This window comes from Giraffa tippelskirchi, chromosome 10, assembly GCF_054371585.1.
Source record: "Giraffa tippelskirchi isolate mGirTip1 chromosome 10, T2T-mGirTip1v1.2.pri, whole genome shotgun sequence".
Classification (NCBI taxonomy): domain Eukaryota; kingdom Metazoa; phylum Chordata; class Mammalia; order Artiodactyla; family Giraffidae; genus Giraffa; species Giraffa tippelskirchi.
In genome coordinates this window covers 136,595,284-136,614,758 of record NC_137284.1, presented here as the reverse complement: position 1 = coordinate 136,614,758, position 19,475 = coordinate 136,595,284, and the positions used below count along the sequence as shown (strand labels likewise).

General features: G+C 37.5%; 1 protein-coding gene across 13 annotated transcripts in view; it reads left to right on the top strand.

Moving 5' to 3' along the window:
- Window positions 1-19,475, top strand: part of TNPO3 (transportin 3) — an 82,025-nt gene extending 62,550 nt beyond the window's left edge. For 11 of the 13 annotated variants that reach the window (XM_081531276.1, XM_081531272.1, XM_081531267.1 and 8 more), the window contains 9 exons: window positions 255-315; window positions 1,121-1,261; window positions 3,821-3,937; window positions 4,792-4,886; window positions 6,309-6,465; window positions 7,730-7,897; window positions 10,092-10,204; window positions 17,533-17,624; window positions 19,164-19,475. In XM_081531276.1, coding sequence (XP_081387402.1) covers window positions 255-315; window positions 1,121-1,261; window positions 3,821-3,937; window positions 4,792-4,886; window positions 6,309-6,465; window positions 7,730-7,897; window positions 10,092-10,204; window positions 17,533-17,593 — 913 coding nt within the window. In that variant the 3' untranslated portion in view covers window positions 17,594-17,624; window positions 19,164-19,475. The remainder of the gene's footprint in view (window positions 1-254; window positions 316-1,120; window positions 1,262-3,820; window positions 3,938-4,791; window positions 4,887-6,308; window positions 6,466-7,729; window positions 7,898-10,091; window positions 10,205-17,532; window positions 17,625-19,163) is intronic. The other 2 variants (XM_081531277.1, XM_081531268.1) reach the window with 1 other exon arrangement.

Sequence of the window (19,475 nt, the reverse complement as noted above, 5' to 3'; positions counted from 1 at the left end):
TTTTCATAGTGGATTCAGACAACTTGAATATATCTATTAATTTGGAGAAAACTACATATTCAGGTTTATAAAAGGAAAAAAAATGAAAAGGATAGTTGTAGTGCTCCATACCTGCAGCCCATGTACCCAGAGTTGACTATCTGGTTTTCTTTAATTGGTGAGAGTGATACTAAGTAAACTAACAGGGATTAGGGCTCTGTGTCCTTGATGAAATTGCTCTTCTTTCACTAATTTGGATCATTGTCTTTCCCCAGACACACCAATCCTGTTGTGGAAAATGGACAGACTCATCCGTGCCAAAAAGTCATACAGGAAGTAAGTACTAATCGATGCCTGTGGAATAAGGCTTGCTTCCTTTTTTCTTATAAGACTCGAGGTAACTAAAGTGAGAAGGTACTGTCTTCTAGGTTCGTAGGAAGATTCAGTTTGTTGATACGCATTCAATATCAGTGAAAAGATGAATGGAACCATCCAACTAAATATTTTTTATTTTAGATTTGGTAAGAAAACAGGCTGTAAGGAAACACAGTGAAAGGCCAAAGTAGGAAGAGATTAACTGTGTGAATCCTAGAGTTGTTGAGAGGCCTTGTCAGTACTGGCAGAATGTTTTTGACAAAGCTGATTAACCATCATAGCTTCCTCTTTGACAATACTTCCTTTGTAAAAACTCAGGGTAACATGAGGATCAGAGGGCATGTTTTGAGAAGTGCTTTTCAGACTTAAGGAGAGAAACACCAGTTATCCTTGAGTGTTCATTGGTATCAGATATCTCTTCCTTTAACTTGTTCTACTTCTTCCCATCCTGAATCAGAAGTTCAGAGTTTAGGAAAACAGAGATCTTTGTCTTTTTAGTAAAATTTGTCATGCTTCTTTTCTGTTGTAAAGAATTACTGTGCTTCCCTTACGACGTGGTTCTTTTTATTGATGGATAGTGTATTGAACCCCAGCACATGTACACACCCCCACTGACCAGAATCAGGCCGTGTGTGTTCCTGTAAAGAAAGATTTCCCCAAATTATTTAAAAGCCAAATCAGTTGTTACCAACTTGAGGGGAGCATTTTTCTCAGCACTTAGTTGTTCATTATTTTCTTTCTTGTGCTCTTTTCACTTTTGACTCAGATTTGGCCAATTTTATCTGAGACTCTAAATAAGCACCGGGCTGATAATCGGATTGTAGAGCGTTGTTGCAGGTGCCTCCGTTTTGCTGTTCGCTGTGTAGGCAAAGGATCCGCGGCCCTGCTGCAGCCACTAGTCACACAGGTGAGTTCTCTGAAAGATGGAAAATGTAAAGGATACAGAGTTTTGAAATAGGAGGCTTTAGAACAAAAGCTGTTGCTAATGAAATGAAACACTTCAATATTTCTTAAATACAAACTAAAAAATATTTGAAAGATAAATAGTACCTGTGGTAGGTGTGTTATTTTTATGGCAAATAGCCTGTAATCTGTTCTGTGTAGTGATAGTATAAATAGCAGCATATCTCAGTGTAAAATTCATAAATGGGAATGACTTTAATGAATCAGCTCTTACGTATTAAACACTTTATATTAATTTCCTTTCTAAAAATGTGACAAGTCAAGCTTTGCTATTTCTGGCCTGAAGAGATTTTCTTCTTTATAGTTAGTTGTTCATATAAGTGTCTTATTTGTCAGGAAATAAATTTGACTCTTTCAGTCAGCATGATTGGTATGTAATTATGGTGGTGTGGCTCATTGTACATGGCTGTCTGAGATCATATCATCTAGAATATTCTTTTGAGACGCCTATGACTAGTGGCTTAATTCACTAAGTAATATATGTTGGGGTTAAGCTAACAGCAGGGCCAGAACTAGATTTAGGCAAGTGAGGTGCCATGACCTAGAATTGATGGAGGTGAGGCAAAGTGCCAGTCTTGCATTTGCAGGACTCTGAGCAAGTACCTTCTCAAATTTTGCACTCATCTGTGAGGAAAGCTACTACAGGGCTTCAGGCTAGACCTCACCCACTCAACCTGAAGTGGCCTTCTCCATCTGGGCAGGGCATCTATTGGACCTACCCTGACAGTGAGTGCCCCTCAAGTTCTTAAGTTCTGCCTCACTTTTAAGGAAGCTCTTTTCCTGAACCAGGGTCATCCTGTTGCTGTGTCAGTTGGCACTTAGATGATCACGCTTCCTTAAATTGTAGATTTGATTGAAGTTTATAAAGGTAAATTTGTTAACAGAATTTTTTTAGTGATTTTTCTGCGTTTACTATACCCTGAATACAACCATATGTGTTACATTTAGACTGTGCTCAGTTCTGGTCAAGTGTCTTCTTAAGTGCAATACATTATGGGTCCAGTACAATGTGGTTTAATTCCTCTTTGCTATTGGAGGGTATGCCCATGACTTCTGGGCTTCCTTGGTGATTCAGATGGTAAAGAATCTACCTGAAGTGCCGGAGACCTGGGTTCAATCCCTGGGTTGGGAAGATCCCCTGGAGAAGGGAGTGGCTACCCACTCCAGTATTATTGCCTGAAGAATCCCATGAACTGAGGATCCTGGCAGGCTACAGTCTGGGGTCACAGTCAAACAGAACTGAGCGACTAACACTTTCACTCATGACTTTTATATTACTCTTTTATTCCAATATCATAGGAATAAAATATCATCATCACCTTATATAGAAAGTATGTTCAAAAGTCTGTACATGTGATAAGAAACCTACAAATTCGAGGTCACTAAACTCCAGCCAGTGGGCCTGCCACTTGTTTTTGTAAATAAAGTTTTACTGATATTCGTGCTTATTCATTTAAGTATTGTTTATTGGCCATTTTTGTGCTTCAGTGGCAAAGTTAAGTGATCAAAAGATTGTAAAGCCAGCAGAGCCTAAAACCCTTTTGCTGTCTGGCCCAGCCTGTAACTTATTCATTAAGTACAACATACAATTTTGAGTATACAACACTAAGCAGATTTATAGCTTCCATCTCATGTTCCTTTCATGCCGTATGCTGATAAGAGCCGATTACTGGACCCTTCCACCCAAGATCAAAGAATTGAATTTATGTAATAAGATCAAAACATGTGTGTTATGATGGCTTTTTTTTTTTTGCTGCACTGCTTGACTTGCACGATCTTAGTTCCCCGACCAGGTATTGGACTCCAGGCCCCAACAGTGAACACACTGAGTTCTAACCACTGTTTGACCAGGGAATTCCCATGTGATGGCATTTTGAATAGATGAATATATGGTGGCCTAATTTTTGGAGTATATCAGGGTAAAAATTCTAAACAAATAATTTAAATACTTACATTGTATTAAAATTTTTATTCTCCAGAGACCTAGATATCTTGATTAGAAACACTGTTCTTTACCCAAAAGATTAAATAAAGGAGTTGAGAAACCAATTTAAACAATGCCTTCAGTCTCCTCTAAAATGAGGGGCATTTGATACTTTGTCTCTGCTGTGGTTGTTTTTTTTTTTTTTTTTTAAAGAATCATCTTTAATGCATATAAGAGCAACCTGTTGGTTAGAAAGTTTAGGTATACTTTATTAGGGCATTGCAAATATAACAGAAGCCTCAGAAAATAACTTATAAATAGTTCCAGTCTGTAGTATTATACAACTCTCCTACAGCATTGTTTTGAAAAGGTGAAAGGTCGAAGGCTTGAAGGAACTCTAAATAGAGTACTTGAAAATTATTGAGCCCTATGTTTTAGAAAATGTTGCCAACAAGCTTTATTATGTTGTCTTAAAAAGAAGAGACCAATCTATCTCAGAATTTCTTCCCTCAGACAGCTACCTAAGCTGATACTCTTTGAGGGATGAATAATTGAACTAATTGGTTTTTCCCTTGGCAGATGGTAAATGTTTACCAGGTACACCAACATTCCTGTTTCCTGTACCTTGGTAGTATCCTTGTGGATGAATATGGCATGGAAGAGGGCTGTCGGCAAGGACTACTAGACATGCTCCAGGTATGTTCTCTTGGAGGGTCTGAAGGCCTGGCAGTGTGTTCTTCACCATGTCTTTAATTCTGTTGCTTCTTCAGGTTTCCTTCTCGAGCATAATGATTTCCTAATAGGGAGGTAGATCTTCCTAGTTATTCTGTGTACAGGCCTGCTTGGGAGAATGAGAGAGAGATTGACTACACAAATGTGCTGGTCATTACAGTTATTGCTGTCCAATTTATGTTCTCCAGAGATAGGATTTTTGGGGAAGGTGGGCAAGTGGATTTAAAATAAAGGATCTCTTGGCTCAAGCATGATTGTATTTTTAATTTCTTGCCTGAACAGCCAGTGAACTAGTTTACTTAGCAGGGATGGTCTCGCCTTAGGGTAAATAGCAGGCATTGGAAAAGGCTTCTCATATACTGCTTTTACCCTCTCCTAGTCAAAGAGGGGAAAATATATTAGGGAGTTAAATTATGGTGCTCCTTTCCCCAAGATGTCTTTCCCTTTAAAATTGACATTTCATAATTATTATTATTAAAATGTCAGCTACTCCCTTAGTTGACCAGATCATATCTAGTACATAAGCACAGTTGTCACTTTTAGAAACTTCTAAAACTTTGAGATGACATCTATCCAGTTTCATCAACAGAAGTCTGTACCCTCAATCCTTTCTGAAATGTAGACCTCATATGTGAAGACTGTTTATGTCAACTGAGAAGGATTTTTGTCTTCCCTTTCTTGATCTGAATCTCATCACAGTCTTTTTCTTATCTGTGCTTTACCTCTGTGTTCTCTTTGTGTATGTTGTGATATTTAGCAAGTCTGAATCCCATGGCATTTATTTACAAGCATTTGTTTTAAAATCACTTCTGTTTTAGGCACTGTGCATCCCCACCTTTCAGCTCTTAGAACAGCAGAATGGACTCCAGAATCACCCTGACACAGTGGATGACCTATTCAGGCTAGCCACGAGGTCAGTCCTTCTGAAAAGCAACCTTTTCTTTATTGGTCATCCTCATCATTGCGTGGTCTTGTCACCTAACACTTAACTGTTTCCTTCTCTGTAAAATGAGATAAGAGAAGTAGGCAGAGTAATTATTCATAATCCAAAGTTAAATCATGAACCAGAGTATTCCCATAAATGAAGAAGAGTTGGATAAGCACAAGGGGAAATAACTGAGCTCCTTTCACAAAGGAGGGAACACACCCAAGACAGTAAAAATGAGTTTTGCAAGAACATTTGACTAGACAGTCTCTAGAATCCTGTGTAGTTTTAATTTTTATGCTGCTATGATGTCATGCTTGACTTCCAACTTTCCCTTGAGAAGCTTAGCATCCTTAAGATATAATCATATCTCAGAATAAAAATTTTTTAGACTTTTAAGGTACTTTCAAAATTATCTGGTACTGTACTTCCCATCTCTGCTCCTAGCCTGCCACCCCATTTGTTGCTTAAATCCTTTTACTAGTAACACTGACGTTTGTATTCATTCTTAGTCCCTAGCTCAGGAATTTGATCCAAATCAGTTGGTAATGAACACTTTTTTTGGTTAGTTTTTGGACAAGTTAGAAAACCCTTTTTATTTATTTATTTATTTTTTGAGTTGGTATGAGAAAACTGTTGGGTGGGCTGTCAACCTGTTTTCCTGGTGTGTTTCTTGAAAAATTAATCTCAGGAGATTCTCTTTGCACAAATGATTGCCTGGTAAAATAAATTTGGAATGTTATTTTACTTTTTCTTGGAGATTTTCTTTGAACATTAGAGGATCTGAGAAAATTGGGAAGTATCGAGTATAGAGTTCCCCCCTCCTTCCCTCAGAGCCTACCTTGCTATCAGTATCCCCCACCAGAGTAGCCCATTTATTAAAATTAATGAACTTCCATTGACACATCATTTTTAAAGTACTTACCTTACATTAGGATTCTGTCTTGGTGGTGGTCTTCCTATTGTTGTTTAGTCGCTAAGTTGTGTCTGACTCTTTGTGACCCCATGGACCATAGCCCACCAGGCTCCTCTGTCCATGGGATTTTCCAGGTAAGAATACTGGAGTGGGTTGCCATTCCCTTCTCCAGGGAATCTTGCCAACCCAGGGATCAAATCTGTGTCTCCTACATTGCAAGCCGATTCTTTATCACTGAGCCACCAGGGAAGCCAAGGTCTTTCTATGGGTTTGGACAAATGTATGACATATACCCACCATTACAGTATCATAGAGAATAGTTTTAGTACCGTCAGTATCCCCTATTCTTTACCTATTCATGTTCCTACCCTCCACTCCCTCAATCCCTAACAACCACTGATCTTTTTACTGTCTCCATAGTTTTGCTTTTTACCCTGGCTACATTTTTATAGCCTAATTTTGTAATTTTTACCTTGCCTGTCTTTCCATAACAGATTTATTCAGCGTAGCCCTGTTACCTTGCTGAGGAGCCAAGTTGTTATCCCTATCTTACAGTGGGCCATTGCCTCTACTACCCTGGACCACCGGGATGCCAATTGTAGTGTCATGAGGTTCCTACGAGACCTCATCCATACAGGGGTAGCCAATGATGTAAGTATAAACAGTGTATTAAATAGTTTTTCTACTTGTAGCTCATTATCACCTCATATATCATTCCTTAGGGAAAAAGCAGCATCTCATTTGATCTGTGTTGGTAGGTATATTCCATAGTGGATAATTCACTAACCAAAATATCAACTTGTAGATTTAAGACAACCTATACTATGTGTTGTAAGCTGTATCAACTAGTCTAAACTATCTCTGCTCCCAAGCCATTTGGTGTCTAACTGAAGAGAGAAATAGAGTTGTAAAGAACTAAACAACAGCAGCAAGGCAATATTTGATTGTCAGGTAAGTGATAAAAGTTGTGATTGCTATGAGATCAGAGGAGGGAAAACTCTTTGGAAAGAAGTAGGTTGGGATAACTTTCTGGACAAGGAGGGACCACAGTGGAGCCATTTGGATGGATTGGAGGAAAATCTAAATGGGTATATAAATCATAATCAGAGAAAGGACTAAGTTTGTTAGTATACACTTTAGAGACCTTTTTGGCTGGAGGTAAAGTGGTTCACAAAATTTTCAAAAGTAGGTTTGACTAGATGTGGAGTAGAATTGAAAGTAAGGGAGAGCAGTGAGGAAGTAAGTATGTGATAGACTAATTGAAGAGTTTTGACAGTAAAAAAAGAGGGAAAAGAAGACAATAGCTAGAAGTGAAAGGTACTTTAAAAGGTTTTTTCCAACATATTAGAAATATGTATATTCAAAGACTAAAAAGGAAGAAAATAAGTAAGATTTTTTTTTACATTTTATTATTTTTGTGGCCACACACAGCATGTGGGATCTTCGTTCCTTGACCAAGGATCAAACCCAAACCCCTTGCAATGGAAGTGCAGGATCTTAACCATGGATCCCCAGGGAAGTTCCTAAGTAAGATTTCTTTGCTAGAGAAGGTTAGATATTTGATAGAAGTCTTCTTTTTTCAGTTGCTTTTTAAAAAAGGAAATAGGAATACTTTATTTTTTACCAGAATAAAAGGTTAAAATGATCACTACCCTTAATCTCTAAACCATTGTTTCTCTTCTGTGTTCTATTCATGAAAAACCTAAGGGTTAAGGTTAATCTCAACTGAAGCCCTTACCCATTTCCTTGAAACTAAATTCTTAATATTTTCTTCCTAGTGACAGACAGTGCACCTTGTGAGTCCAGCTATTATATACTTTCTTTTCTGAGAAAGAAAATTACTAAAGGGGAAAGAGTACTTGCTCTTCAAAAAGTTGAAATTAGCACTTTCCTATTGTTCCTGTTTGCTTAACAGCATGAAGAAGACTTTGAATTACGGAAAGAACTAATTGGACAGGTGATGAACCAACTTGGACAGCAGCTTGTAAGCCAGCTGCTTCACACATGCTGCTTCTGCCTCCCCCCATATACCCTGCCGGATGTGGCCGAAGTGCTCTGGGAGATCATGCAGGTTGACAGACCGGTAAGATTGTTTTCATAAGGAACCCACTTTCAGTCGTGGACAGTTTCTTGAGAGGCTGACTCTAACTTTGAAACTAGTCCTATTGTATGCTCTTGGAACATAATTTAGGCACATTGCTAAGTTTAATTGTTAAATGAAGAAGCCAATAGAAGGATTCTAGAGAATATGTTTGTGTCATTGTAAGAATCTAATACAGTAGTATTTTTGTTTTTCTAAAAAGTACTCTTTGAGCCCTTGCAGACTGACAAGTTTATTCCAAACATCATTGATAAGAGAAATAAGATTTCTGTACTCTTACTTTTTAATAAATATACTTGGTTTCCAGGTAACAAAAAACCTTATATACATTTAACTTTACAAAAAATGTTGGATTTGTAAGCCTTTGTTATCTCTTATCTTTCTGATCATGACCTTTCTAACAGGCCTTAAGATGATATGTCTTTATAGTTTTAATTTGCATTCCCATTATGATTGGTGACACTGAGCATTTTTTGTGTATCTGTTGGCCTTTCGTGTATCTTCTTTCAGGAAACGTTTGTTGAGGTCCTTTGCCCATTTTTTAACTGGGTTATTTGGTTTTTTGCTTGACTGCTGTGGTTTGTTTTTTATGTATTTTAGATACTAACCTCTTACCAGGTATATGGCTTACAAATATATTTTTTCCCCCATTCCTTAGGTTTTCTTTTTACTTTGTTGATGGTTTCTGTGCAAAAGCTTTTAAGTTTGATGGAGTTTCCTGTGTTTATTTTTATTTTGCTGCTTGTGCTTTAGGTGTCATTGCCAAAAAATCATTACCAAGACCTATGTCACAGTACTTTAGGCCTTTGTATTCTTCAAGGAGTTTCATGATTTCAGGTCTGTGTTTAGTCTTTAACCTGTTTTGAGTTACTTTTTGTGAGTGGTGAAAGGTATGAGTCTAGCTTCTTTGTTTTACATGCAAATATTCAACTATCCCAGCATTATTTATTGAGAAGGCTGTCTTTCCTACGTTGGATATTCTCATCTCCTTTGTCCTATATTAGTTGACAGTATACAATTTAGTTTCTTACTGTTTTTATTTCAGGGGATACCATGGTTAACTTCTGGGTCATTTTGGATGCCAAAATGTTGTCAGTTAAGAGTTTGTTCTTCCTGTTTGCCTCTGCTTGTTTCTGTCTTAGTGGTGCATTGTCTTCCTTGGGGGCAACACTTGGAGAATTCTGTGGTACTTTTAAGCATTTATAGTGGAATATTACTTTTGTTCTAGTCTGTTGTGATCATGTGCTTAGTCACTCAGTCTGTGTCTGACTCTGTGACCCCATGAACTGTAGCCCACAGGCGCCTGTGTCCATGGGATTTCCCAGGCAAGAATACTGGAGTGGGTTGTCATTTCCTTCTCCAGGGGATCTTCCTGACCCAAGGGCTCGAACCCACATCTCTTGTGTCTCCTGCATTGGCAGGCAGACTCTTTTCCACTGTGCCACCTAGGAAACCCCATTGTGATCATAAATTAACATAGTGGAAAAACACATAATGTAAAAAGTTTAGGTATAAAAAAGTTCTTTTACAGCTAAAAACTATGACCAAAGCATACATCCTACTTAAAGACATGAAGAAAAATTAGAGCCAAAAAAGAAAACAAAAAGAGCAACAAGAAAGAATTTTCTTAACCCACAGACTAGGCAGTTATCTCAAAGGAACTGACTGGATGTGACTTCTACTGAGAGAAATGACCTTAAAATCCTTAAGATTCTGGATTCATATTTGTATATACACTTTTTAAAATGTTTACTTGTTATACTTTTTGACCCTGCTCTTTCTAGTTCCTGAACTTTTGCTTTGGGTTCCCCTTGATCTCTAAGCTCAAGAGATGTTTGGCAGCAGTCTAATTTTTTAAATATTGCATAAGTTTAATGATAGAAACAGAATAATAACTTGAACCAGAAGAGACTTTACTTCCAAGCTAGAAGGGCTCCATCTGAAATGATGTCTGCTGCCCCCTTGAAGGGAGTCTGGGCATGCCTTTATAGGCTGTTCCAACCCTCAGTAGGTTCGAAGGCCAAAAATAGTACTTCTGTTACCTCCTTTATTTACTTCCAAGTCTGGAGCACTAATGCTACTAGGGAAAACTTGTGGGTTTTTGTTATTACCTGCAGGGTCTCAATTGAGTAAGCCCTGCCTCCTTTTAAAATGCTTATCCTTCTTCTCTGTACAGACTTTTTGTCGATGGTTAGAGAATTCTTTGAAAGGTTTGCCAAAGGAGACAACAGGGGGAGCCGTCACAGTGACACACAAACAACTTACAGATTTCCACAAACAAGTCACTAGGTGAGTGATAAACAGCAGCTGGCGTATGTAGAAAGAATATCTTTGTTTCTTGCATCATCTTAGTTACAAATATACCCAGGAATATTTTTGTGTGTATACCTTTATAAATTAAAATTTTGTGTCTTCTTAACTCTTGAATTGCACAAATTGGTATTGGAAACCAATCTGGGGGGAAATATCACCATGCTGTACACGTGTGCCTATTTTATTGTTCATATGTATCAAACATATCCTAATAGGTAAGTGGAAGCATTATGTCTTCCAACAGAACAGCAGTGCCTTGAACAGCTCACTATCCTTCAGGAAATCTGTATCTTTTAAAAGTCCTTCCCAGTTCTTAGCCATATTCAGGTGTCAAGAATGCAGGTGTCTGACTAGGTGAAGCAGTGGTTATAAAATATTATGGAGTGATGCAGACTGATTGGGAAATTTTTGCCATGCCTAATTTAGAAGATAAGTGAATTCTAATGTAATGCAGGCCAAACAAAACCTCTCTCTGGGATACATTAGTCTCATGAGCCACTTGCTTACAGCCTAGTTAAAATGTTAAGTATACATGTATGGGTTTGTTGGGTTGTTTTTTTTTCTTACTGTAAACGTAATAGACATTTTAAATATAGCTACATAGTCTTCCTAATAACAATTTTATAGCTGTAAGATATTGATTGATTCCCTTACAGTGCTTCTATTAATTTTCATTTTTTTAGTATTATGAGTAATATTGAATGTCTAGCCCTTAACTTTTTTTGACTATTTTCCTTAAGAAACAATCACTGACTCAAAATTACATGACTTTTATGGTTCTTGATAGTATTAACAACAGCAAACAAATCCATTTAAGTTGGATTTTCTAACTGTGTGTTAACCTTGCTCTGATATTTCTTTTTCTGTCTAGTTTTTAGAATTTTGACTAAATTTTAGGCAATGGCTTATATTCATACAGTTGTATAATGATTTTAGGTCCAAAAATGAGTTATTGCAGTGAGGGTGGTAATAGTGGAAAAGAAGAAGGAAAAAAATACATGTGATGATACAGAAAAATATATAAGATATAGGGACTTCCCTGGTGGTCCAGTGGCCAAGACTCTGAGCTCCCAGTGCAGGGGGCCCAGGTTCGATCCCTGGTCAGGGAGCTAGATCCCAGATGCTACAACTAAGACCTAGAGCAGCCAAATAAATAAATGAAATTAAAAAAAAAAAAAAAATATATATATATATATATAAGATATAAAGGGGGGGAAACTATCATATAACCCAACTTGCAGTTAAGATTTTTTTGATTTAAAATTTTGATAAAATGCAAACAAAATTTACTATATTAACTTTTTTTAAACCATTTTTAAGTGTATTATTCAGTAGTGTTACTGCATTCACACTGTTGCGGAATTAACCCAAAACTTTTTTTATCTAGCAAAACTGAAAGTATACTTATTAAACAACTCTCCTTTCCCCCCTTCCTCTAGCCCCTAATAATCATCGTTCTACTGTCTAACTACTCATAAAGTGAAATCATATAGTTTTTGTCCTTTTGTGATTGACTTAGCATAATGTCCTTAAGGTTCATCCAGCATTGTAGCAGGAATCAGAATTTCCTTCCTTCCTGAATAACATTCCATTGTATGTATATGTTGTATCTTATTCATCCATTCATCCTTTGATGGACATTTGGTTGATTCTGCCTCTTGGCTATTGTGAATGATTCTGCTATAAACATGAGTGTATAAATACCACTCCAAGACCCCACTTTCAGTTCTTCTGGACGTATACGCAGAAGTGGAATTGCTGGATCATATGGCAGTTCTGTGTTTAATATTTTTTTCGCGTAACTGCCATACTGTTTTCCATAGCACCTATACCATTTTGCATTCCCATCAATGGTGCACAGGTTCTAATTTCTCCATATCTGTTTTTCTTTTTGTTGTCTGTGCTTTTGGTGTTACATTCAAGAAATCATTACTAAATATAATGTCATGAAGCTTTTCCCCAATATTTTCTTCTGAGAGTTTTATAGTTTGGGGATTTACATTTAGGTCTTTGATTCATTTTGAGATAATTTTTGTATGTGATGTATGTTAAGGGTCTGACTTCATTCTTTTGCAGTTTTCCCTGCACTGTCCTTTTTTCACTGAATGGTCTTGGTACCCTTATTGAAAATCATTTATATGTAAGGGATTTATTTCTGGACTCTTTATTCTATCCCAGTGGTTGTCTTTATTTCAGTCCCATACTGTTTTGATTATTATAGCTTTGTAATAAGTTTTGAAATTGGGAAATTTGAGACCTCTAACTTTGTTTGTTTTTTCAAGAGTTTTTTGGCTATTTGGAGTCCCTTGAGATTTCATATGATTTCTTTTTTTTGCACTCTAATCCTAGGTTTATTCAACATAATCCTTTTACTCTACACAACAAAGTAGTACAAACACGACATTATCTAAAATACTACAAAGTTACAAAACTCAAAACAAAATTTATAGTACTGAGTAGACAATAAAGGCCAAAGAAGCAGTGTACACATTGCTGAGGTAACCTGCCTTGCCACCATGAATACCAGCACAGCAGGGGGAGCTGTGTTTATATGAATTTTAGGATAGGTTTTTCTATTTCCACAAAAAAAAAAATGACATTAGGATTTTTGACTGGGATTGCATCATATCTGTTGATCACTTCATTATAGCATTGACACCTTAACAATATTAGGTTTTCTAATCTGTGAACATAAGATGTCTTTCCATTTATTGGTGTCTTTAATTTCTTTCAGTCACATTTTATAGTTTATTTTACTCTTTTTCATGCTGCTGTAAATGAACCAACTCGCACTTTTAAAAGCTGTTCTGTTATATATTATACACACACACACACACACACACGTAGACTACTTTATTACAAATAATAAGTAGTAAATTTATAGAAAGATGTATATAGGATTTTCCCAACCTGTGCTATTTGTTGTTGTTGTTGTTGTTTTTCGTGAGCATGGTATATATACTTTTACAATTAAAACCAGACCTAGTTTTTTAAAAGGAGATAAAATTAAATGTTAATCTTTTTTTCTGAGAATTGATTTCTTGCTGCTCTTGAAAATAGTTTACTTTCTCATTCCCCAGAGTCTCCAATAATTTTGTTAATGTTGAAATCCCTAATCTTTGAGTATTACTTTTTTGTAGTTTACAAAGTGGCCTAACTTCATGTCCCAGAAATAACTGACTTTGGGCCACAGATCAAGTGACATGCATGACTTAAAAATAGCATGTGACTGCCTTCATGACATATTTTGCAAAAGGAGGAGATCTTCTCTCTAGTAGGTAGTCATGTATTAATTGGGATGACCATAAAAAACTCTTTAAAAAAAAAAAAAAACTATGAATCTTCCCAGTAGAAGTAATATTCTACCTACAAGGTGTCTCAGGGGAAAGAAGTATAACAGTTGTTTCTCTCTGCTTCTGTTTTCCTCTGTTTTATCCAGTATTGTTCTTTAGAAGGACAGTATCATATTGGCCCTAGATTAGGGTGAATGAGAGCATGGGGAGAACCCTCAAAGGAGGACTGGGCTTAAAGTCAAGGCTGTTGCTTTGAATCTTGCCAGTTACTGTTACTTTGCAGCAGATATTTTATCTGTAAAATAGGGTTAGTGATACCTAGTTCACAGGGTTATGGTGAAATACCAACTGGAAATTTAAAGATGACCTGGCACATAGTAGGTGATCAGTGAATGTTAATTTTCTCCTTGGAAAAGAGCCTGCCAGAATGTCATTATGTACTTGCAAAACAAGCTAGAGCATGTCTCCCTCAGCTCTAAGGCAGCCACCCACACACGGAATAAGTCTCTACCAAGTTCATATTTCCTCATCTAGGCTAACACATGATAGGTAGAAATACAGCATAAGTCTGAAATAAAAGTCATGGACATTCCATAATGTAAGGAAGATCTTGAGGCAAGGAAAATGAACCCAAATAATGCATTGCTTTAAACAAAAATATCTGATCTTTGTCCTGTAATACAGGAAAATAAGATACATTATCAACCTGGCCTGCTTGATTTCTTACTGCTAAGCAAGTTTTACAGCTCCTCCTTTAGTAGGCTGTGACATATGGTGGAAAATGAACAAAAGTAAGAGGTAATACTGAGGTTCTAGAGAAAGGATTTGAAATTGCTCACCTCCTCTTAGTAATTCTCTTTCTCTAGTGTATGTATTGCCCTTGAACTTTCTGTCCCACACATGACTCAGTCTCCCTTTTGGTTTTAAGGTCCTGTTACTCCTGCCTGAACATGCTGCTTTGTTTGCCATCCTAGCAGGGAAGGTAAACTGGTTCAGTTTCATTTCAGCGAGTCCAAGCCTGTTTCTCATATGGTACTGGTAATTAATTCCCTGGCATTTTTAGTTGGCCAACTTGAAGAGAACTGGAGTTTTTCATTCTAAAATATCATTCTTGCTTTCCAGATACCACTAAAGCATGTCCAGAAGAAATTTTGCCATCATTTCCCATTTCTCTTGTCTTGGTACTTCCTCTGTGAGTGTCACTTGCATGAGGATCTCAAGGTCAGCAGACAGGAATACGAAGCCGTGACACTAGAATAGGCCAGTGTGGGGGTGTCTTCTTGCTGAAGTCAGTAGTTAGAGCTTGATTACTTTCCATTATGTACATCAGATGAAAAGGGCTACATTTCTCAGCACACTACTGGGATTATGGGGCTTAAGGAATAGTGACCATGAAGTTACTCAAAGGTACAGTGAAAGTCTCCTGGGCATGTATCTGGAGAAAACTATAATTTGAAAAGATACATGCACCCCAGTGTTCATAGTGACACTGTTTACAGTAGCCAGGTCACGGAAGCAACCTCTAAATGTCTGCCAGCAGATGAGTGGATAAAGATGTGGTGTATATACACAATGAAGTTCTACTCAGCCATAAAAAGGAACGAAATAATGCCATTTACAGCAACATGGAAGGAGCTAGAGATTATCATACTAAATAAAGAAAATCAGAAAGAAAGACAAATAACATTATGATCTTACTTACATGTGGAATCTAAAATATGACACAAATGAACATATTTACAAAACAGCAACAGACAGATATAGAAAACAAACTTATGATTACCAAAGGGGAAAAGGTTGAGGGAGGGATAAATTACACCACATTTTCAATCAACTCTACTTTGATTATTTAAAAATAAATAAATAAATAAAGGATAAGAAGGATTAGGATGGTGGGACTAGAAGCCAGAAAATTCTACAAAAATATGGCAGTTTTGAATGAATGAATATAAATAAATAGGCATAAATTAAAACAATCCCAAAATATTAAATGCCAGGAGGACTGAGGCAGAAAACAGAAAATAGTGCTAGTTTTTAAGGAAGTTTTTATTTTATTTATTTATTTATTTTAAATCCATTTCTTTGGACTTAATCACCAAGGACACTTAAGTTAAACATTGACTAAAACTCTTGACAGCAGAGCGTTTGTGAACAGGATTGGGGGCAGAAGCTGAGCTGATTCAAGAGACTGTAACCATACCTCATTTCACCCTGTCTCACCACAGTTCTCCTGTACTTGTATTTGGGTTTCAGTACTTTTTCTTGTGTCATGAAAGACGCTAAGAATGGAGTTGTCATTTCTTTTCCATAGTTAACCATGATCTCTGGTTGAAGAAGGGTAGAATTGAAGAACATGTAAGGCTTTAGGATCGCAAAAGATTTTGAGTCTCTAACATTATCCTAAGTTTATGTCTTTCCTATTGTCTTAGTCGCTTATAATATCAGTAATACACCACACAGTGACTTTTCTAGAGTTACATATCTTCCTCCTTCATGACTTTCAGAAGCATGCATGATAGGGGTTCACTCACCAAGGCTACATACTTACAGTCAGAGTTGATTTGGAAATAGAGAAATGTTATGCTTTTATTGAAACATGTTAAATTCACAGGGCAGAATTTCCATAAAACTAGAAGATATTTAATTTCCTTACATTTTAGGGTGGAGGGAGATTAAAAGAAAGTTTCTGTTTAATCAAGTCCTAAATCTAAATCAAAGTTCTTAGTGATATTTCAGACCCTATAATAAATAGCTGGGGAATCCAGATGTAGGCACTTAAGGTGATAGCTCTCATTACCTTCTTTTATGCTGGATCATGGTTAGTGATTCCCGCTCTGATGTTTAGCCATTACAAGAAGGAGAGAGCTTTTTTCTGACGTAGAATCCTAGGCTCTATATAGGCTGTGGTCCCTGACTTTTTCAGAGCCAAAGAGAGGGCCACATAAGGATGAGCATATTATTAATTGAATGTGCTTTGTTTTCCACTGTTTTAGCTGAGCCTCATGTTCAGTTACCAAAAACTATTATGAAGACTGGCTGAAAAGAATGCAGCTGGCATCAACTGGTTGTTTGGTGACAGTCTTAAAACAAAGGAAGCCTTTTGAAAAAACAGGGTCAAATGAATATTGGGCTATTCATACCACCTAGGCATCTCTGTGCTTGCCTGAAGACCAAGACCAGCTTCCTCCTCCTCCCTTTCTTCATGCCTTAACCCTTTCCTCTCTCCTCTCCCTTCTCCTCCCACAGTGGGAAATCTTGAGCAGCCTGTTCAACTAGACTGATTGAGAGTTACTTGCTGAACTGGGCTTTAAAACAAAATCTGCTTTTGGAAAAGAATGAGGAAACCAGGGTACCTAAGTTAACTCAGTTCATAGAGTTAAAATGATCCACCTTAGGTGAATATGCTTGCTTTTTTACTTTGAGGGTTCTGACTTTTCTTAGATTTATCAAGGACTTTAACCAAGTATTGTTATTGTTATTTGGCTGCACAGCATATGGGTTCTTAGTTCCCTGATCAGGGATCTAAACTTTGCCCTCTACAGTGGAAGCACAAAGTCTTCCACTGGACCACCAGGGAAGTCCCACAACCAAGATTTATTGTTATAGCAGCCTATATTTGTCAAATGCTATTTTGTTCACCATTCTGTTATCGTAAGCACTTTACATACAGGAACTGATTTAATCCTCAGAACATGTTGGAGTGGATAATGGGTGAGGAAACTGAGGCAGATTGGTAACTTGCTCAAAGACACAGTGAAACCAAGATTTAGATCTAAGCAATTTTTTCTCCAAAGCCCACTCTTTAAGGGCCACATAGCTTATAATTATTCTCGTACACAGTAGTTAATATTTACCCCTGAGTTACAGAAAGATCGAAAGTAGAGTCTAGAGATGATGGAGAGAGCAGAGCTGGGACAGTTCTCAGGGTCCCTCAAAGTTGTAATTGCTTTTCAACGTATTATACTTTTCTTATCAGGCAGGGACCAACCTACCTTTTCTTTTCTTTTCTAGTGCTGAGGAATGTAAACAAGTTTGCTGGGCCTTGCGAGACTTCACCAGGTTGTTTCGATAGCTCACACTCCTGTACTGTGCCTGTCACCCAGGTGAGTGGTATATAGTTCCCAGCCTTCCCCCTGGCTGTCAGGAGTACTTGAGGGTGGGCACAGGTTTTAATGCCCATCATGGGGCTAGTACTATAGCTGGAGTTTTGGGTGCCATTCACCCCCATAAGAAAGTTACTATTGCAGAATATCTTTTTTAAAAAATTCCTCCCTTCCTCTTATAGATACTTCCAGAATGGTAAGTATGTGTGGTGACAGATGAGAGTATTTTTCAACCTGGCTATTTTGGTGAAAGCAGTGCTGGCCTTAAATCCATGATACATGGCACTGCCCTCCTAAAACCAGTCTTTCAGATTTGAGGAGCAAAGAGGCTTGTTCTTACCATTTTTTATAATTTTAACACTGAAATGCCAGGTTTTTGACCGAGGCAGGAGATATAGGAAAGGAGTTAGCCTCTTTGTCTAGCCCCTGATCATCATCAGTTTTCTCCATGTACTTCCTGATTCTGAAGTAAAGCAGAGAAGCTTAGCTGAGGGAGGGAAGGACTGAGTGGTGGGATCTGGGTGCCTGTTTCTTGACAGAGAAGAAAGGCAGCTCTCCTGTAAGCCCACTCTTTGATGTCTTAAGGCAAATTTATCCTCCTTGGAGGTAATTCTTGATGAATGTGCAGCCCTCTCATTGGTGCTTTTGTGATTAAATGCTTTATGGGTGAAGATGCTCTTCAGTAGTGCCTTCCCATACCAGAAATTGTTCTAAACTTCAGTTTTTTTAATTAGTAATATCATTTGGAATCCTCAGGTTTTGCAGTGTCTGAATAGCTAATATTGATGCACATGGGGTTATTTGTGCATAGCTGTGGGTGTTCATAGCTAACATTTATGGAGCCTTGATTGCGTGTCTGGTACTATCCTAAGCACTTTGTATCATGTACAAAGCATATTATGTACTAACTGTAAGATAGTCCTTACACAGTCCTCTGGATTAGTTACTATTATTATTTCCATTTTACAAATGAGGAAATTTGTAAATGAGGCTTGAAGATGTTAAGTAATTTGCTTGATGCCACAGTCAGTAATTGATAGAGCCACAGTTCACTCTTCTGGTGTCAGAATCTTCACCTTTACCCACTCTACTTAATGCTTTTACATAGTACCCTTTACATAAAGTCTAAAACAATGGTTTTTAAACCTTTTTTTTAGTAGTCAAAGCCTTCTTTCAAAATAAAATCTTGCATGAAACCCTGGTATTTAAGCAGACTTAAATGGAGGTTTCCGGGTTTGGTTTTGGAGTGGGCAGCCTGGATCTGATGGCTACGGTTTACCCCTACATATTACCCCTGAGCACACTCAGAACTGGAAAAGAACGACAGACAGTATTTCATTAAACCAGTAGCTCCTTTAAAATCACAAGGTAAAAAATCCAACTACTTCTTTTCCTTTGTTCTTAAACTGAAGTTCTTACATCAAAGGCCAGAGTGAGGTACTGGAGCATGTATAGAAACTTCTGCCTTGTGGTTGACTTTATGAAGTGCTTGCCATCTCCTGGACCACAGTTAATTGACTGTCTTCTCTCTTTTGTCAGGAATGTCTTTTTTAATTAGAAGACAGGAAGAAAACAAAAACCAGACTGTGTCCCACAATCAGAAACCTCCATTGTGGCAGAGGGGCCTTCACCGCCACCAGGGCATCCCACCAGACAGGGAGAGACTCCAGCCTTCCAAGGCCACCCTGAGGAGTTCCTGTTTGGGGATGTGAGGGAGAATCAGCGCTGTTTAGAGAGATGGCTATGGCCTGTCCGGCGTGGTGGGAGGGGAGCTGGTTTCCTGGTGAACTTGTTTCTAAAAGGAAAAATAATTTTAAGGAAATAAAAAAGAAAAAAAAAAGGAAAACTAAA